This window comes from Lynx rufus, unplaced genomic scaffold (genome assembly GCF_022079265.1).
Source record: "Lynx rufus isolate CCGP_SWC_20201006 ecotype Redwood Valley unplaced genomic scaffold, mLynRuf1.p SCAF_24, whole genome shotgun sequence".
In the NCBI taxonomy this organism is placed as follows: domain Eukaryota; kingdom Metazoa; phylum Chordata; class Mammalia; order Carnivora; family Felidae; genus Lynx; species Lynx rufus.
The window spans coordinates 5,796,809-5,812,105 of NW_025814839.1; the positions used below are offsets into that span (position 1 = coordinate 5,796,809).

Consider the following 15,297-nt stretch of genomic DNA (forward strand, 5'->3'; position numbering starts at 1 on the left):
TACTCACCCCCTCCATTTCTGGAAGGGACCCTGGAGATTCTACGTTCAGGGTCTGGACGAGTCCGGACGAAGGCAGCCGTGCAGTAAATGCTCACACACCCCACATCTAATAAAGGCCCCAAGCTTCTGGAAAACGACGTTGGCTAGTATCGGGCAGCACGGGACGGCCGGGCGGGGTGGGAGGCTCCACAGCCGGCCTGCTGTTCAAACCGGCCACTCTCCAGCTGCGTGACCACGGGCGATGCCTCAGTTTCCCTGTCTGCAAAACGGAGCTAGCAGGGCCTCGAGCGGCTGCAGCTCCGGGAGGAAACACGAGGCCACGCAGGTCACAGACTGAGGGCGGGCCCCCTGGCGCAGAGCGAGTCCTTAATAAACGGCAGGGGTCACGTGTCACCCCGATGCTGGCTTGGTCTCAGTTCTCCCGTCCGTAAAACGGGGCGAATCGTGCCCATCTCGTGGGGGTGTTGGGGAACTGACGGCAAGAATCGTACGAACCAGCTGCAGCCTCCCACTGCTGCCAGGACCGCACCTGCCCCTGTGCGGGCCGCGGGGGCAGCCGATACTCGGAGACGGCAGATCCCGCAGAAACGCTTGTGGCCGAGGCTTTCCGCTGGGGTGAGGCGATAATGCTGTCTTCGGAACTCAATTTATTGAAGGGGGCTTCTCTCCCACGCAGGGCAGAACTGCTGAGCCTGCACTCTGCCGGCCCTGGGGGCGGGCGGCGGGGAGGACCGGGGAGAGTCCCTTACACAAACATTTGCCGACGGGTGCATTTGGGCCTGTCAATGGCTGTCGATAAGGACGGGTTCCCTTTCTGCGCGTCAGGATTTGGGGCCTTATTGAGTCGTAAGCTGGGGACTGTGTGCTCAGTCCTGATCCCTCCAGCTGCTCGTTCGCCCCTGCTCGTATATTCCCCAGCCTCAGACTGAGGGCCCGGCACACAGCGTGCCCGGCAACGGGGGCCCAGCCACGAACCCGAGGACCCAGTCTGCATGCCAGGGAAGGCATCAGTCCGGTGAGGATAAAAACCAAAAGAGAGAAACTATTTCATGGCAGGGAAAGAGAGGAACAGAGGGAGGAGCCATGACTGATACCTGAGAAGGAGGCAGACGGAGGGAGGGCTTCCCGGGGGAGGTGTCATTTGAGCTGGGCCTTAATGGCTGAACAGGCACCCCTGATTCAAAACCACTGGAGGGCCAGGCATCGTGAGCAGAGGGGAGAACACACGGGAAGTCACAGAACACCATGTGGCGTGTGGGGAGGGTCGGTGGGCCGGGAAAAGGCCACCGGAGCAGGCAGGGGCGTGTTCTGAAGGGTCTGGCAGCCTGGGCTGCAGTCCCAGCTCGGAGTTCTTAGCACACTTGACCGGGCTGTAGTCTCGCATCCCCGAAACGCTGCTTGGGAGCCCCGCTTGCTGGCCCAGAGCAAGACAGGTGAGGCCCAACCGGAAAACAAGGCCCTGTATGGGCCACCTCCTCCCTGGGTTCTCCTAAGCTGAGCGTGACTTTGTTCTGGCTCCAGGCTCCGTCCCTACATGGACGAGCGGGGGAAGGGTGGGCTGTGTAGCCGATACCCCCCCAGACTGCCCCCAGGTGACACCGCCGGGCAGCAGGGACGGGTGAGGGGGGCAGTGGCAGGCGCTCGGGCGAACTGGTCCATCCAGGAAAGTCCCCGAAAGCCATGAACCTGCCGGTTGTCCCTGGGACCTCTGGGCAGAAGAAGGCAGGCCGCCACCTGAGACCTGGCAGCAGCCAGGGCGGGGGCCACGGGGGAGGCCACGGAGCCCCTTCGCCAAGCCCAGCTCTCCCAGGCCGGCGGGAGGAAGGGACGCGTTCCCAGCTCGCTGAGGCTGCTTCCTGGACACCCATCACTGAGCCACCAGGATCCTAAGGTAGGAGGCTCGCAGCTGCCCCTTTACGGCCTGGCCTTGAACGCACTTCTGAGATGGTGGGAGAGGAAGGAGACGGGATGCGGGCTCAAAGGTCCCTTGACCGCCCGAGCGTGGGGGTGTGCACTGGTGGGGGGGATGGTTGGGGACCGGGGGATGGCCCAGTTCTTGGGGCTTTCCCTCATCCCCTCCTGACTCCCCAGCAACCTGCTGGAGAAGGTGAGGCCCCTTGTGAGCCAGCCCCCCACGCTCTTCACTTCATCTGTTCCGAACACGCTGGCCCTCCCCGTTTCTCCATGTGCCAAGCTCAAGGTCCCCGCTGCTCAGGCAGCCCTTTTGTGGGCACGAATGTCACCTCTGCAGGAGGCCTTTCCAGACCACCCGCTCAAGCAAGGTGCCGGCCTCTTCCGCTCGGACCCACGGCCCGGCTAGGCCACAGCCACATCACTAACCCCAGGACACAACCGGTGAGTAGTTCTGGGGGACGGACTGAGCGATCGGCGAGGACGCGTGATGCCACAAAGGTGTGTGAGCGGTGGCGTCACGACCTGGGACCATCAGGCCCCTGGCAGAGAGTACACGGCTCTCAAACCAAGTAACTGAGCAGAGTCGGGCTAAAAGGCGGCAGGGGGTAGGGGCTTCAGGGGAGGGACCCCCCCAGGCTGGCGGCCGGGACGCGGACAGAAAGTGCCAGGCAGAGAGGGCTATAGATGGGGGGCAGTGCCAGCCGGTCAGCCCGCAGAAACCCGGCAAGAGGGAAGGCGGACGGGGATGATGGGACCGGGAGGTGATAAACGCCCTGACCCCAGTCTCTTCCTCTCCCCAGTTTCCTGCCAGGCCTCTCGATGACCCAGCCCAACCGGAAGCCGAAGGGCACGGAGACCAGCGACGCTGTCCACATGGGTCGGCCTCCTGGTGCAGAACGAGGACAGGAGGCCGGGCAGCAGCTCGGGGGACAGCTGGGGGGGGGGGGGCGCCCAGCACGCACTGGGAGGGAGAAGGGGTACCCTGCCACGCGCGGCCCGGCCCGTCCCGTCCCAGCCAGGGCGAGGGCAGTCCCCTCGGGAGCCCCGGCACGCTTACCGTGGAAACGCTCGGCCGTCTTCCGCCTCAGGGCTGGCAGGCTCACTTCGGAATCGGCCCACTCCAGCACCAGCCTCCGGCCGTACAGGTGGGTGCTGTGGCACAGGGCGTGGAAGGCTCTCTGGGGCGGGTGGGGGGGGGGCAAGAGCAGGAAACGGAAGTGTGAGTTAGCTGAGACCCACCCGCCGACGCCCCATCCCGCCCCCCTCTTGCCTGCCACCGCCTCAAGCTCCAAGGTCAGGTTCTGGCCCTTGTGACACCTGCTCTCTGGCCAGGGTGTGGGAGCTCTTGGCCACTTGATTCAATTAGTGGGTTACGTTCCCAGGGAGAGAGCTGCAAGTGACCGTGCCGTCGATATATCTGCTGTCCGGGCCTGTAACTGGCGCCTGGGCCGGCGCCTTCTTCTTTCCCGTGCCGTGTCCTGCCTGGGGAGGGCCACCCCATTAGCTGGCTCGCCTCCCACCAGGCCGTCAGGGGCACCGCGCAAGACAGCCGAGCCCTGCCTGGCTATGGTGACAGCCAGGCAGGCCCCTCACCGTCGCCTGGTGGCTCTGTCCTTCGCTAACCCCGCGGATTCTGTCCCCACCTCTCTCTGCTGCCCTTGGCCAGGCCCTCGGGCCCTCAGACGGCCTCCGCCCTCTCGGGCGCCAGCTCCTTCTCCCGGCTCGGCAGCCCCGTCCTCCTCCCAGCCTTCCCCCCACTTCTGGTGTTTGTGCTTTATTGAGATACGATATCCACACGTCACCCATCTGAAGCATACGGCGCTGGGTCTCAACAGATTCAGACTTGTGCGGCCGTCACCACGCCAGCCTCACAAGGTTCTCCACCCTCGGCCTTCCGAAGGAAACCCCACCCTCGTGAGCGGCCACGCCACCCCTCGCCCCGGCCCCCAGCAAGCACCAGTCTGCTCTCCGGCTCTTTGGATCCGCCTGTTCTGGGCGGATACAGACGGAACCACGCAGTACTGGTGAGTTCCGTCCTAAATGGCGCCGGGGCCCAAGCTAAGTGGAGCCTCGCGGGTGGCGGGGGGCGGGGCGGGCTCTTCCTGAAGCACTCCCGTGGTACATGAGAGGCCACGCGCTTGGCCTCTGGAGCCACCTTGCCCGGGCAGGTGGGCACGCTTCCAGAGACTGGGCGCGTTGATGAATCTCACCGGCCTCGGTTTTCAAATCCATGAAGCAGGAATGTCAACGGCGTGCCAATCTAAGGGTTCTAGAGGAGGCGAGGAGGAGTTAACACGGAAGGTACTTCGAACGGCGTGGGGGCACACAGTCAGTGCTCAAGAGATGCTAGCTCTCCTCGTGGGGGTGCCGTTAACTGCAGGCTTATCGCACCTGCAATTGCCTTCTCTCAGCAGAGGGGCCTCGGGTCAGCAGTGGGTGCGCGTCGGCCCCGGAAGCCACGGTGGCTAACGGTGGGCACCTCCGTCCCTGCTTCTGGGCTGTGGCAGCACCACGAGGCACCAGGAGGGGCCGTGGGGCCCGTCCCTCTTGCTTCCTCCGTGCTGCGGGGAAGCAGCGTGTGACCGGGAGGGCTCTGCTCCGGAACCGGTCCAGACTCGGGCCCTCAGCTGCAGCGCGACTCTTACCGGCTGGACCACGTTCTCCCAGAAGACAGCGGTCGGCATCCAAACCCCTGGGGCCTCAGGTCGTGACCTTGTTTGGAGATCGGGTCTTTGCAGATGTAGTCAAGTTAAGACGAGTGCACACTGGAGAGGACGGGCCCTTTAACCTACCCTGACTGTGTCCTCGGAAGAGACGGCCGCGTGGAGACACGGAGACGCACGGTAAGCGCCCCGCGGAGACAGAGGCCGCCGAATGCCGCTGTCGCCAGAAGCCAGGGGATAGCGGTGGGGAACAGACCTCCCTCAAGAGGGACCAAACACTCTTGGCCCCTCGAGTCTGGGGACTTCTGGCTTTGAGAATTGGGAGCCGAGAAATTTCGGTCGGTTGTGTTTCCGCGGTACTTTGCGACGGCAGCCGCGGGGACCTCGGGTGAGCCGAGTGCCCCACGATAGCCTCGGTCTCCTCATCTGGACAACGGGGCGGGGGGGGGGGGATGTGTGGGATTACCACGCAGCAAGCCCGTGGGTGGCACACAGCTGATCACCCCCGCACGACCCACCTTGAGGAGCGTGAGCGGGAGGCGGATGGGACACGCATCTTTTTAAAACGAGACACGTGGCCGGATTAAGCAAAAAACACTTTGTTCTCAGATCCGCCTTTCCGAGAAGGGCCAGGTGCAGGCAACTTTTCCTCCCCCCCCCTTTTTTTTTCACTTTAATTTAAAAAAACTCTTTCTGACTGCCAGCGGAGCCTCTGCGTTTTTTTCCATGCGGATATAAAAATGCATCTGGACTCCGAGCCGAAATGGCCCATTCAGAGCTTTAAAACACACGCGTGCTCAGCTGGCGCGGCAGAGAAACAGCCTGACTGGGGGAGCCGGGGGTTTGAAGACGGGGGAGAGGAGTCAGTCGGGAGTCTGGTGTGGCGGGTACTCCGGCCCGGCGCCGGGGTCCCTGAGGAGCTGCGGTCCCGGGGACACGGGCGGGAGGGAGCGGCCACGAGGCAGCATCTGGTGGAAGCCGGGAGCCGCGGCGAGGACAGGGGAGCAGAGCCCGGGAGGCGGGCCCAGGCGAGAGGCCCTGACCTTGGCCTCCCTCCCTCCGTGCGGCCATCAGCCTGGCGTTTCCTTCCTGCCCCTGGAGCCCCGTTCCTGTGCCACACAGAGCCCGGAGAGGTCTCCACTCGCCACAGGAGTTGCTAAGAACTCCCTCTCCTGGCCTCCCTCCGACATCAACCCTTCCAAATGCTCATCTCCTCTTTAGAAGGGCTTCTGACGGCAGGAGGGGAGGTGGCACAGCCACTGAGATGGGGGGCTCTGGGCCCGGGCGACTTTGGTTCAAATCCCTGCCGCGCCACTTACGAGCGAGCTGTGTGAGCTGGGGCAGGCCGCTTAACGTCCCTGGGACGCATTTCCTCGAGAGGCGGCAGCAAAGAACGGATAGGAGTCCGTGGGCTGTGAAGTCTAGCACTTACAGCACCACCGTGGGCTGTCGTTCCTATTAAGGCTGCCCTCGGTTCCCCTGAGGCCACCAAAGAGCAGGAATAGCTCGTGTGCGTTTGGCGTCGGGAGTGCAGTGGGTGGTTCCCCCAAAACAGCAGGACCACCCTCCCGAGTTCCAGTCCCTTCTGGTCAATAGGAGACCAGGCCGCTTTCCTCAGTGCCCGCTGCGTTGGTGGTGACAGCGACTCGAGGCTAAGATCGGCCTTGGACAGTCAGTCCGGGCCTCACGGGGCTTTCAGGTGAGCGCAGGGGAAGGCGCTGAGGAACGCGGAAGGTTCCAGGCACAGCAGAAGGGAACTGCGGCCCTGGCCTCTCTGGCCTCGGCCTGCCAGCAGCTTCCTCGCTGGCCTGTGTGCCTCCTGAGACCCACGCTGCCTTCCCCGTGAGAGTTCTGAACCTCGGCTGTGGTTCTAAACCTCAGGGCCTTGTCCATCCTGGGGCGCCCAGGGGTCAGTGCGGTGAGGGTGTCTCGGGAGGAAGCGGGGAGTTACATGTTCCTGGCCGTGTGCTTCTCTCCAAATCCAGTTTCTTTCTGCTGCCTGTTTCCTTCCCTTGGAGGAAAGGGCCGCCTTCGTCCCATGGATTATGGATCCCCTGGGTTAGAACTCGGAGCCCATGACCACAACCTACTCATCAGAACGAACATTACTCTCCTGTTTCAACGAAAGGAACACAGAGGCACGGGCCGAGGTCTGCGTGCGCGTCAACCGCCTTCTTGTTTTCCTTTCAGACTCTGTGCACTCCGTCCCTGGGCCTTTGTAGCAACACCCGCCCTGGCCTCGGAAGAGCTCCCTCATCACAGCCGCCTCGGTGGCGGCCCAGCACAGGCCCCGCTCGCCTCACACAGACTGCCACCGGGCACCCTCCCCACGCCCTGCACACACGGCTTCCATTGCGGCACCTGCCCCGTTAACGTGTGCCGGCCTCCGCGGCTCAGCCTTGAACCTTAGAGGCAAGGCCTCTCTCCCTGCTGCCCCTAGTACAGTGCTCGGGGCAAAGTGTGCTCAGGAGATCGAGTAGCTCCCCCTTCTCCGCAGGGGATACGTTCTAGGACCCCAGTGGGTGCCCGAACCCACAGACGGTACCGAACCCCATCTACGCTGTACTTTTCCTGCACACACACACCTGTGGTGAAGTTTAACTTCTAAATCAGGCGTGTGATGTGGCGTGAGGCCACATGGCCCGGGGAGGAGGACCATCTGCTTCCGGGCCACGGTTGATCGTGGGTAACGAACCACAGAAAAGGAAACCGTGGATGGGGTGGTGGGCTGCTGTATTCACAGAGCTGTATTCAAGTTGGTCCTGGCTAGAAACGGCAGGCTGGCTTAAATAACCCGCCGTGGTCCCTCCACGTCCCTACGATACAGACCACGAAGACGCAGGAGCGAGGAGTATGTCGTCTCCGGCTGCCACGTGCACGGGACGGCCCGCCTTGCGGTTAGGACGAGACCTGGTGCGGACACGCTCTTGGGTCTGGCAACGGGGAGGGGAAGGCCTGCTCCTGACGTGTATGACTCTGGGGCTCTCGGGGACGGGAGCAGGTGCCCAAGCCACCAGGACCCGGGAGACCGCAGATCACCCGCTCGACTCACAGTGCAACTCTAAGGGTGCGTTCACTTGTCCGGGAGCAGAATGCCATAGAAGGGGGGGCCTCTGGCCTCCGGAGCCATTTCCTGCCATCCTCTGTGGCAACAGGGCTGGCCGCTCCTACTCCTCTATCGGCCCCCACTCTCCGTGCTTTTGCAGGCCACTCCCACGGACCGCGTAACTCGGGCTCTCGCCCTCTGGCTTCCGCGTAGGTGACGCCCGGAGTCCTGGAGGGAGGGAGGAAGGGGGTAGGGGTGCCATTCCCCTGCCCCCTCCCGCCAGGACTACAGCTCCTGCCAGCGGCCCCTCCCCTCTCACCGGTCCCCCAGCCCCACTTATTCCTCCATAAATCTCTCCTAGACCATCGGGGGTAGGGTGTCTGCCGACCCGGGGGGCTGCCCGAAGTGCCTCTGCCTCGACCCAGGGCAGACGGGCTTCGCGCTCCAGACAGCAGGTCTCAGGGCCTGGCCCCGCTCCGAGAGTTGAGGCCCATTGAGGAGAGCTCGGGCAGGGCCGGCTGGGGTGCGGGCTGGGGTGCGGGCTGGCTCCCGCCGTCATCTGGTCCCTGGCTCGGCTGTCCCAGAATCACGCCCCTTTGATCTCTGACCCGAGCCACCAACTGTGGCTCCCGAGAGCCCTAGCCTCCACCGCCTCTTCTGCGTCCCCCCGGGAGGAAATCTGCGAGGACGGAGCGGGGAGTGACTGTGACCAGGCCTGGCAGCCATCTTTCCAGAACAGGGAAGACGCTGGAAGGCTGCCAGCGCGGCGCTGGCCTGACCTTTCTGCAGCTCTCCCTGGAGACACAACTCCTCTTGGCGGCAACAAAAGTCCACGCGATGCCCTTGGTGGAGCTGCCGTCCCAAGGGCGGTGGCTCCCGGGCCAGGCTGAGGATGGGACTCCTGTCTTCGTAAGTCCAGGCACTCGTCGGCCCCTCCTGCCCCGTGTCTCGCAGAGGGGGGAGGGCTGCAGCAGGCGTCAGATCCACCTGAGCACGGACAATGCCAGCCTGCGCCAGGCCATCTGTGCCCCCAATGCCTGGAGTAAGCATGACCTGAGCCAGCCAAGAATGACCACGTGTGCCCGGGGGCACGGGACTGAGCGGAGGGAACGGAGGCCCGGGGCCCTGGCTGGGGCTGGTGGGGGCCAGGCTCCTCCCGTTGGCCGAGACGGCTGAAAACCGGGGGCTGTGCTTCTGGGAGGAGGGCCTGCCGCGCCGGGATGTTCGCTGTCTCTCGGTGCAGCATCCTGTGCTCTGAGGCACAGAACCGTCCCGTCCCTGCCTTACGGCTCCCACAATCCCAGAAGCAAGCTCTCAGGAGGTCGTGCCAGCTGCTTCGGGCCTCCACGGGGGAGGAGTGGGGTGGCAGCCGGGCCCGGGAGGAGTACTGGGTGGTCGGCCGTGGCCCCCCTCCCCCCCGCAGCACCTCGGGTCATTTCCAGTTAAGATACCATGGAGCTGAGGACGAGTTTCTAAGAGAAACACCCGGGGCCCCAGTTCCGGGCGGTTGTGCCTCCATCTCTCAGACAAATAGATGTGTCTCCTTCCTTTCCTGCCTTCATCCACTCAGCTCCTCCCAATTCCAGTCGACAGTCCCCGGAGGACCCGCCAGGAACCAACGCTACGCGAGGGGACCCAGAGGTGAGGCACCACCTCTGCCCTCTGGAGGGGCGAAAGAGCCACCAGGAAAGATCCAATGCCGCCAGGTCGCCGAGGGTCAGAAACGGTAAGGCGAGGGGGCGGCGTGGCCTGGTAACGGCCCTGGGCTCCAAGTGGGGCCCTGCTGCTTTCTGGCTTTGTGACCGGACGAGGAACTTCTTTGGGTCTCTACTCTGTCAGCTGCAAAATGGGGGCACTTGGACCTCCCGCGGCCGCCGAGAGGAGTAAGTAGGACAGCAGCTATTCACCGACCCCAGCGCCCGGGGCACGGGAAGGGCCTGGGTCCTGGTCCTCGCACCTGCTGTTGCCATCGGCAGTGAAGTCACCAGAGGAGCTCCTGGAGGGGAGAAAGGTGTCCCACTCAGCTGGGCTCATCACCTTTCCCTGGTAATGTGTTCCGAGCGCCTGGTGACTCTGAGGTGAGGACACCAGCACCCTAGGTCTTCTCGTGTGGGCAGAGGCCCGGAGGGAGGGACAAGCTGAGCCGAGGGGCACCGCATGGCACTGCCTATGCCCTGGTGACAATGAAGGATGCACGCCTGCTAGTCTGAGGAGAGTGTGGCTTGCCCCCACCCCCCCGGCTTCTCAGCCCAGAAATGTGTTGGCTGAGCCTGAATCCCGGCCTTGAAATGCAAGGCTCAGGATTCAAATACACTTTTTTTCCCCCCACTCCTGGGCCCCAACGATGGGAACTAGGAAAACCTTGCTAACGAAACGCAGGAAAGAACCTGCATGCACGTGAGTATGTGTGCGTAGCACGCGTGCCCGAACAGAAAGGCGGGGACCAAAGCCTGGCTCCCTAACGTTTCTGGAGACGAGCAACCTCTACCAGGCTTCAGACCGGAGCAGCCCCACCCCACGGGGCCCGAGCACACCCGGCGGCCGCCCCTTCTTTGGCGCTGTGTGCCACAGCCTGGGCCTAGCCCTGATCTCCACACTTGCCTCCACGGCCAGTATCATTTCCGACACGGGGACAGACGAGTCACCTGGGCTTCGGGGACGTGACGCCCCTTCTCAGTGTCTGCGGCCTCCTCGCTCCCAGGGGGCGCTGGCCCCTGCGGACCCTGCTGTGCTCCCACGGGCCCCACGGAAACTGCCCGACTCCCTTCTTACCCTCGATGAAGCAAGTGTGTGTTCAGCTCACGCCAGTGATGATCTGACGGCGGTCACCGTTTACGGGGGGGGCAAGATGGCCCGGCCCTGTGCTGGCCCCGCCGGGTGCCGGGCAAGGAGGCGTCCCCGCCTTGAGAGGCTCCGGCTGGCCCCCTCACGGTCCCCCTCTCTCCGCCACGGGTCTGATTTCGGCAGAGCTCTCGAGGCGACAGCACGGGCGGGGCCGGGCCCGGGCCCCGTGTCCATGTCGCACCCCCCCCACCCCAGCACCGTGCAGAAGCGGGAACCGGGAAGGGACGCATTAACCGGTGCGACCCCACAATTAAAGCTGCGGCTGTTTACCACGGTGAGAACAGCTCTGCCTGCCAACGCCAGCCGCCATCACGTCTCCCTACTGCCGGCTCCCCCCAAGTGTTTATTTAAGCCAACACATTGCTCTGCTAATTGGATAACATTCCACGTGAAAATAGACCTTTTAAAACAACAGCAGCGGCGGCAAATAAAAACAGCCACAACTGCAAAAGTACAAAGGCGCGGCGGGCTCGGGGAGGGGAAATTAAAGGCGCCTGCATGGGGAAAAAAATTAATATTCCGGTTTCCGGGCTGAGAGTCTATCCTTCCCATCCCTTCTCTTCCAGGCTGGCCTTCCTTTCCTCCTGCAGGACCAGCCTGCTCTGCGCAAAGCGGGAGGTGGGGCAGCTGCTAAACAGAAGCCCGGTGGCTACCGGTGGCCTCTCTGGGGCAGGCTGCTTCGGGCTCGGGAGGGCTGGACTCGTGCGCTCATGGGCCTGATGCCGGGGCGCTCACTCTTCTGGGCGTGCCCCCAAGAGATGCTCCGGCCCCTCCCCCTGAAATGGCTCTAATCGGTGAGTCGTCCTCTCCCCTGGGTGCTGGGGTGGGCAGTGGCGGGCATGCTGGGGACAGGAGGGGCCGGCACTCAGCTCAAGCGAACAAGCAGACGAGGCGGGGAGCGCCCTGGACGCACGGGCTGTGGCAGCCGGTCAGCACGCAGAGTTACCCGGCTCTGCCCGGTTCCGGCTGCATGACCCCGGCTGACCGACGTCACCGCTCTGAGCCTCAGTTTCCAATGCCACCTACCACTCACCTCCTAGAGTCCCGGGAGGACAAGACGTGACAAACGCAAACGCCCAGCAGCCAAAGACAGGCTTCTAGAAGTTGACGGTTTTGATCACCGCCAAGATGCTGCCCTTCCGGAAACATCAGGGCCCAGAGAGCCACGGGGGCACCCGAGACAGGGAGACAGCCGTGCACATAAGTGCAGACCCAGGCCACCCGGGGAAGACCACTGCATTTGGGATGGCTTGCGTCCTTGACTTCCACTCTTCCCTCGTCAGCCTCTGTCCTGCCCCCCTCCACCTCGAGGGAGTAGGTTCTTTGGAAGACATCGCCTCACAACCCCCGGAGTTTTAGGGAACACGGGCACTTTCAGAGGGCCTAGGACTCCGAGGGCTGACAAACGACCTAGGAAGGGGGAACGTGCCAGCTCACCGAGGCCGTGATGAGGGTAGACGGGTCTCCTCCAGCTTAGCGCCTTGGCCCTGGGGGGCCAGCGCCAGGCTTCGCGGGGATCGGTCCATGGGGCTCTGCAGCGGCTGCACAGACAGAGCTCGGCGGCCGTGCGGAGACCGGGAGGGACTCATGCAAATCTCCTGCCTGATTCCCGGGGCCGCTGCAGGTTGGGATGAGACAGTGCGCGTGTGGTGTATATATCACGTACAAAAGCCGGTGCGGTCGGTCGCAGGGGCCTCTGACTATTGTCATCAGTTGCCTGGTTACCCTGAGCTCTGCCACGACAGCCTCTGCGGAGCCTCGTGCTAGGATTCTCTTCACAGTTTGGGGGTGTGCGCTTGCCCCAGAGGGGCCTGACGGATGCACGGGCGGGGTGGAAGGCAGTGTCGTGGAGGAAGGTCAGAGGACTCAGGGTGCAGGGTGCAGGGACGGCGCAGATGGGCAGGCTGCCGAGGGGCTGCCTCGAGGGGCAGACCGGGGCTAATTCTCACCTCGGCCAGCTGGTGAAGGGGGCTGGCTGATGCCGGGGAAGGAGCACGGTCCTGGGAGCCAATGTATCTGGGTCCCGGCCCCCGGCCAGACACTATCAGTTTCTCCACTGCTTCCCAGACTCAACACGGAACGCCCAGCTGTCCGTTACCCTCTCCCTTCTCCCTTTTCCCCTGGTACCAACCCCCCCATTTCACCCTCCCCTCCCCTCCCCTCCTCCTTTCCTCCCATCTGAGCACGGCCCGGGGCCCCCAGGAGAGGCTCTGATGCCAGGTTCCCGCGTGGCCGATGCCAAGAGTGACGCCTTCCATCCCCACGGAGGGTGTCCTGCTGGGCACTGGGAGTGAACCCCCTCGTGAGGGGTGCAGGTGGGTCAGGCAGGGATCAGTCAAGCTCCAGAAAGGCTTCTGAAGGAGGAGGACTCCTCCTTCCCCGAGTGCTTCCAAAAGAGGACGGCCACTTAGGGGGAGCCCGCCAGACGGATGGGGGTGAGGCGCGTCCCCCCGGCACTCCCACCAATTCCTTCTGTGGGAGTAAAGGTCTCGGGGTGCTCTCCTCGGCGTCTCCCTGCGGCCTCGCACCCCGTCTTCAGACTCACGCCCCCCCCCCCCCCCCCCCCCGCCAGCTGGCTCAACACGTGCGGCAGTCAGAACTGCGTTCATCGACGTGCAGTGCACGCGGCCCCCTGGGTCAGTGGCAGGCGCTGGCCGTGCCACTCAGAAGACAATGAGGTTCTCCAGACAGACACGGAGAAGGAGAGGGAGGCACGGCTTCCCCGGGAGGCAAAAAGAGCAACGACCTGCTGGGTCCACGCCGTGTGGAGGGCCGGCTCGCACGCTGGCGGGCACGCGGGGCCCCGGTCCTCATGCGCCCAGAGGAAGGGCTGCGGTGGGGACGCAGGAGCCCGGTCGCCGCCTATGGGAGGCGAGGGGCAGAGGGGCCAACCCCGGAGGGGCCGCGGACTGAGTCCCTGCTGTCCTCGGCCGCCCTTTCTCCTCCTGGAGGCCAGAGCGGAAGGCAGGGAGGGGACGGAGGGAGAGGAGCCACCTCCGTGACTCCCCGGGGGGCCGTGCCGGCCTTCGGAAGTCACGTCTGCGGCCTGGCTCTGGGGCCGAGCGCCGCCCCGTCTACCTGAGGCGCCCCTCCTGCCCCGGCGATCCCAGGGAACAAAACTGCCACTGACCGCGTCCCGGAAATGCGGCCATTGACGCTGGAGGCTGGGAGCCCACGCCGGGTCTGAGCCTCCAGCCCCAGGAGCCACATGGGTTGTGACATCAGCCCCAGCCCTGGAGAGAGGGCGCCGTGTGCAAGGGACACGCCCTCCAGCTGGGGGGCTCCGACGCCTTTTCTCTCGGCTCGGTCCTACCCCCCCTCCTTCTGAGAGCATCTCCCTTGTCACCACCACCACCCTCCTCCTCCCGGAGCCAGCGCCACTCCGAGGACATCGCCTCCACCCAAACCTCACGACAGCTTGGGGAGGAAAATCCTCTCGCCGTCTCGTAAACGTCGCGGAAGCTGAAACACGCAGAACGTGAGTCAGTCGCTTGCCCGAGGTCCCTCGACAGACAGGGGCAGTACCAGGGTCCCGACTTAGGCCGTCTGGCTTCAGAGTCTGTGCTCCACCAACGAGCCCCCTCATCAGAGGCCTCTCTTGGGGGTGAGGGGTGAACCCCCTGCTCTTTCTTCCCTGGTCACAATCTCACGCGGGAACCCTGAGAGCAAACAGGCGACCAGAGCTCTGTACCCTCACCGCCCAACCCCCCAGAGGCCCCCCCCCTCCCCCAGCAGGGTTAGGGTTAGGCAGGCTGGGGAGGAAACACTGCCCTGCACTTCCCTTCCCTCTGTCTGGGGTGAAGGCACCCCGGCTCTCGACGGAGCAGGGCCGGTGGGAAGGGGGAAGAAATAACTCACTTGTCTCCAGCACTATGGGCCAGGGTTTCATGCGCACCGTCAGATGAGGAAACCGAGGCACGGGGCAGGGCTAGGGGAGCCCAGCTGCCGGCAGGAAGGTGCTCTGGACGGCTCCCCTCGTGGCTCCCCTCTGAGCGCATGCGGGTCCCCCCCCTGCCCCCCAGAGGTGCCCGCGTGCCGCACGCAGGGGGTGACGCCGCGGACAGGAGGCAAGGGAAAGGCTGCCAGCCGAGAAGAAAGGAGAGCAGATGTCCGGACAAACGCAGCCACGTGTGGACAAAACAGGCACTTGAGTTCAAGATGCTGAGACAAAGGTGGCTGGCGAGGCTCCCTGAGGTCCCGGGAGGGCCTTCCGTGCCTGTGCGTGTTCCCAGGGCCCACAAAGGCCGCAGCTGTGTCCCCGAGATGTCACCTCCGGCTCCGCCCACTGGGCCTCTGGCAATGGCAGCTCGCTAAAGGCCGACGGGTGTGATTCTAACAAATAACTCTGCTTTTCCCAGGGAGGTCTCGTGAGAAGCGGAGGGGGTCCCAGTGTGGGTGAGGCCCGCCCGTCGCTTCCCCCGGACCCTTGACGAGAGGGGAGGCCGACAGAGGGAGAAACGCGCAGGCTCGTGAGGGAGCCCTGGGGATTCAGTGGCCGCGAACACAGCCAGAACCCCCGACCACACAGCCTCTGTGCTCCCACATCTGCTGCCGGGCTGGGCCCGGCACCCACCCCCGCCGCGCTGCGCCCAGCCCAGATCGCGACAGGCCGCCTTGCTTCAGAAACGAGAGGCGTTCTGCCTCTGGAGAATTCTGGAGAATTCTGTACCTGTGCCCCTGCACAGCAGCCCCTGCCTGGGCAGACCTTGCCTGTAAGCAGCCCAACCGGCAGGCCCCGGCCACAAGCGGGAAGATGAGGACGAGACACGTGTCCCCGTGGGAGCCTCCTCTCCCAGGGCCGCCCCCCTGGACCCTGCCTTCGGGGGGCGC

The 15,297-nt window shown here is 64.3% G+C and overlaps 1 protein-coding gene across 3 annotated transcripts in view; it reads right to left on the reverse strand.

The window, feature by feature from the left end:
* Positions 1 to 15,297, reverse strand: part of RBM19 (RNA binding motif protein 19) — a 153,003-nt gene that overhangs the window by 41,237 nt on the left and 96,469 nt on the right. For all 3 annotated transcript variants that reach the window (XM_047088170.1, XM_047088171.1, XM_047088172.1), the window contains exon 23: positions 2,972 to 3,092. In XM_047088170.1, the coding sequence (XP_046944126.1) occupies positions 2,972 to 3,092 (121 nt within the window). The remainder of the gene's footprint in view (positions 1 to 2,971; positions 3,093 to 15,297) is intronic.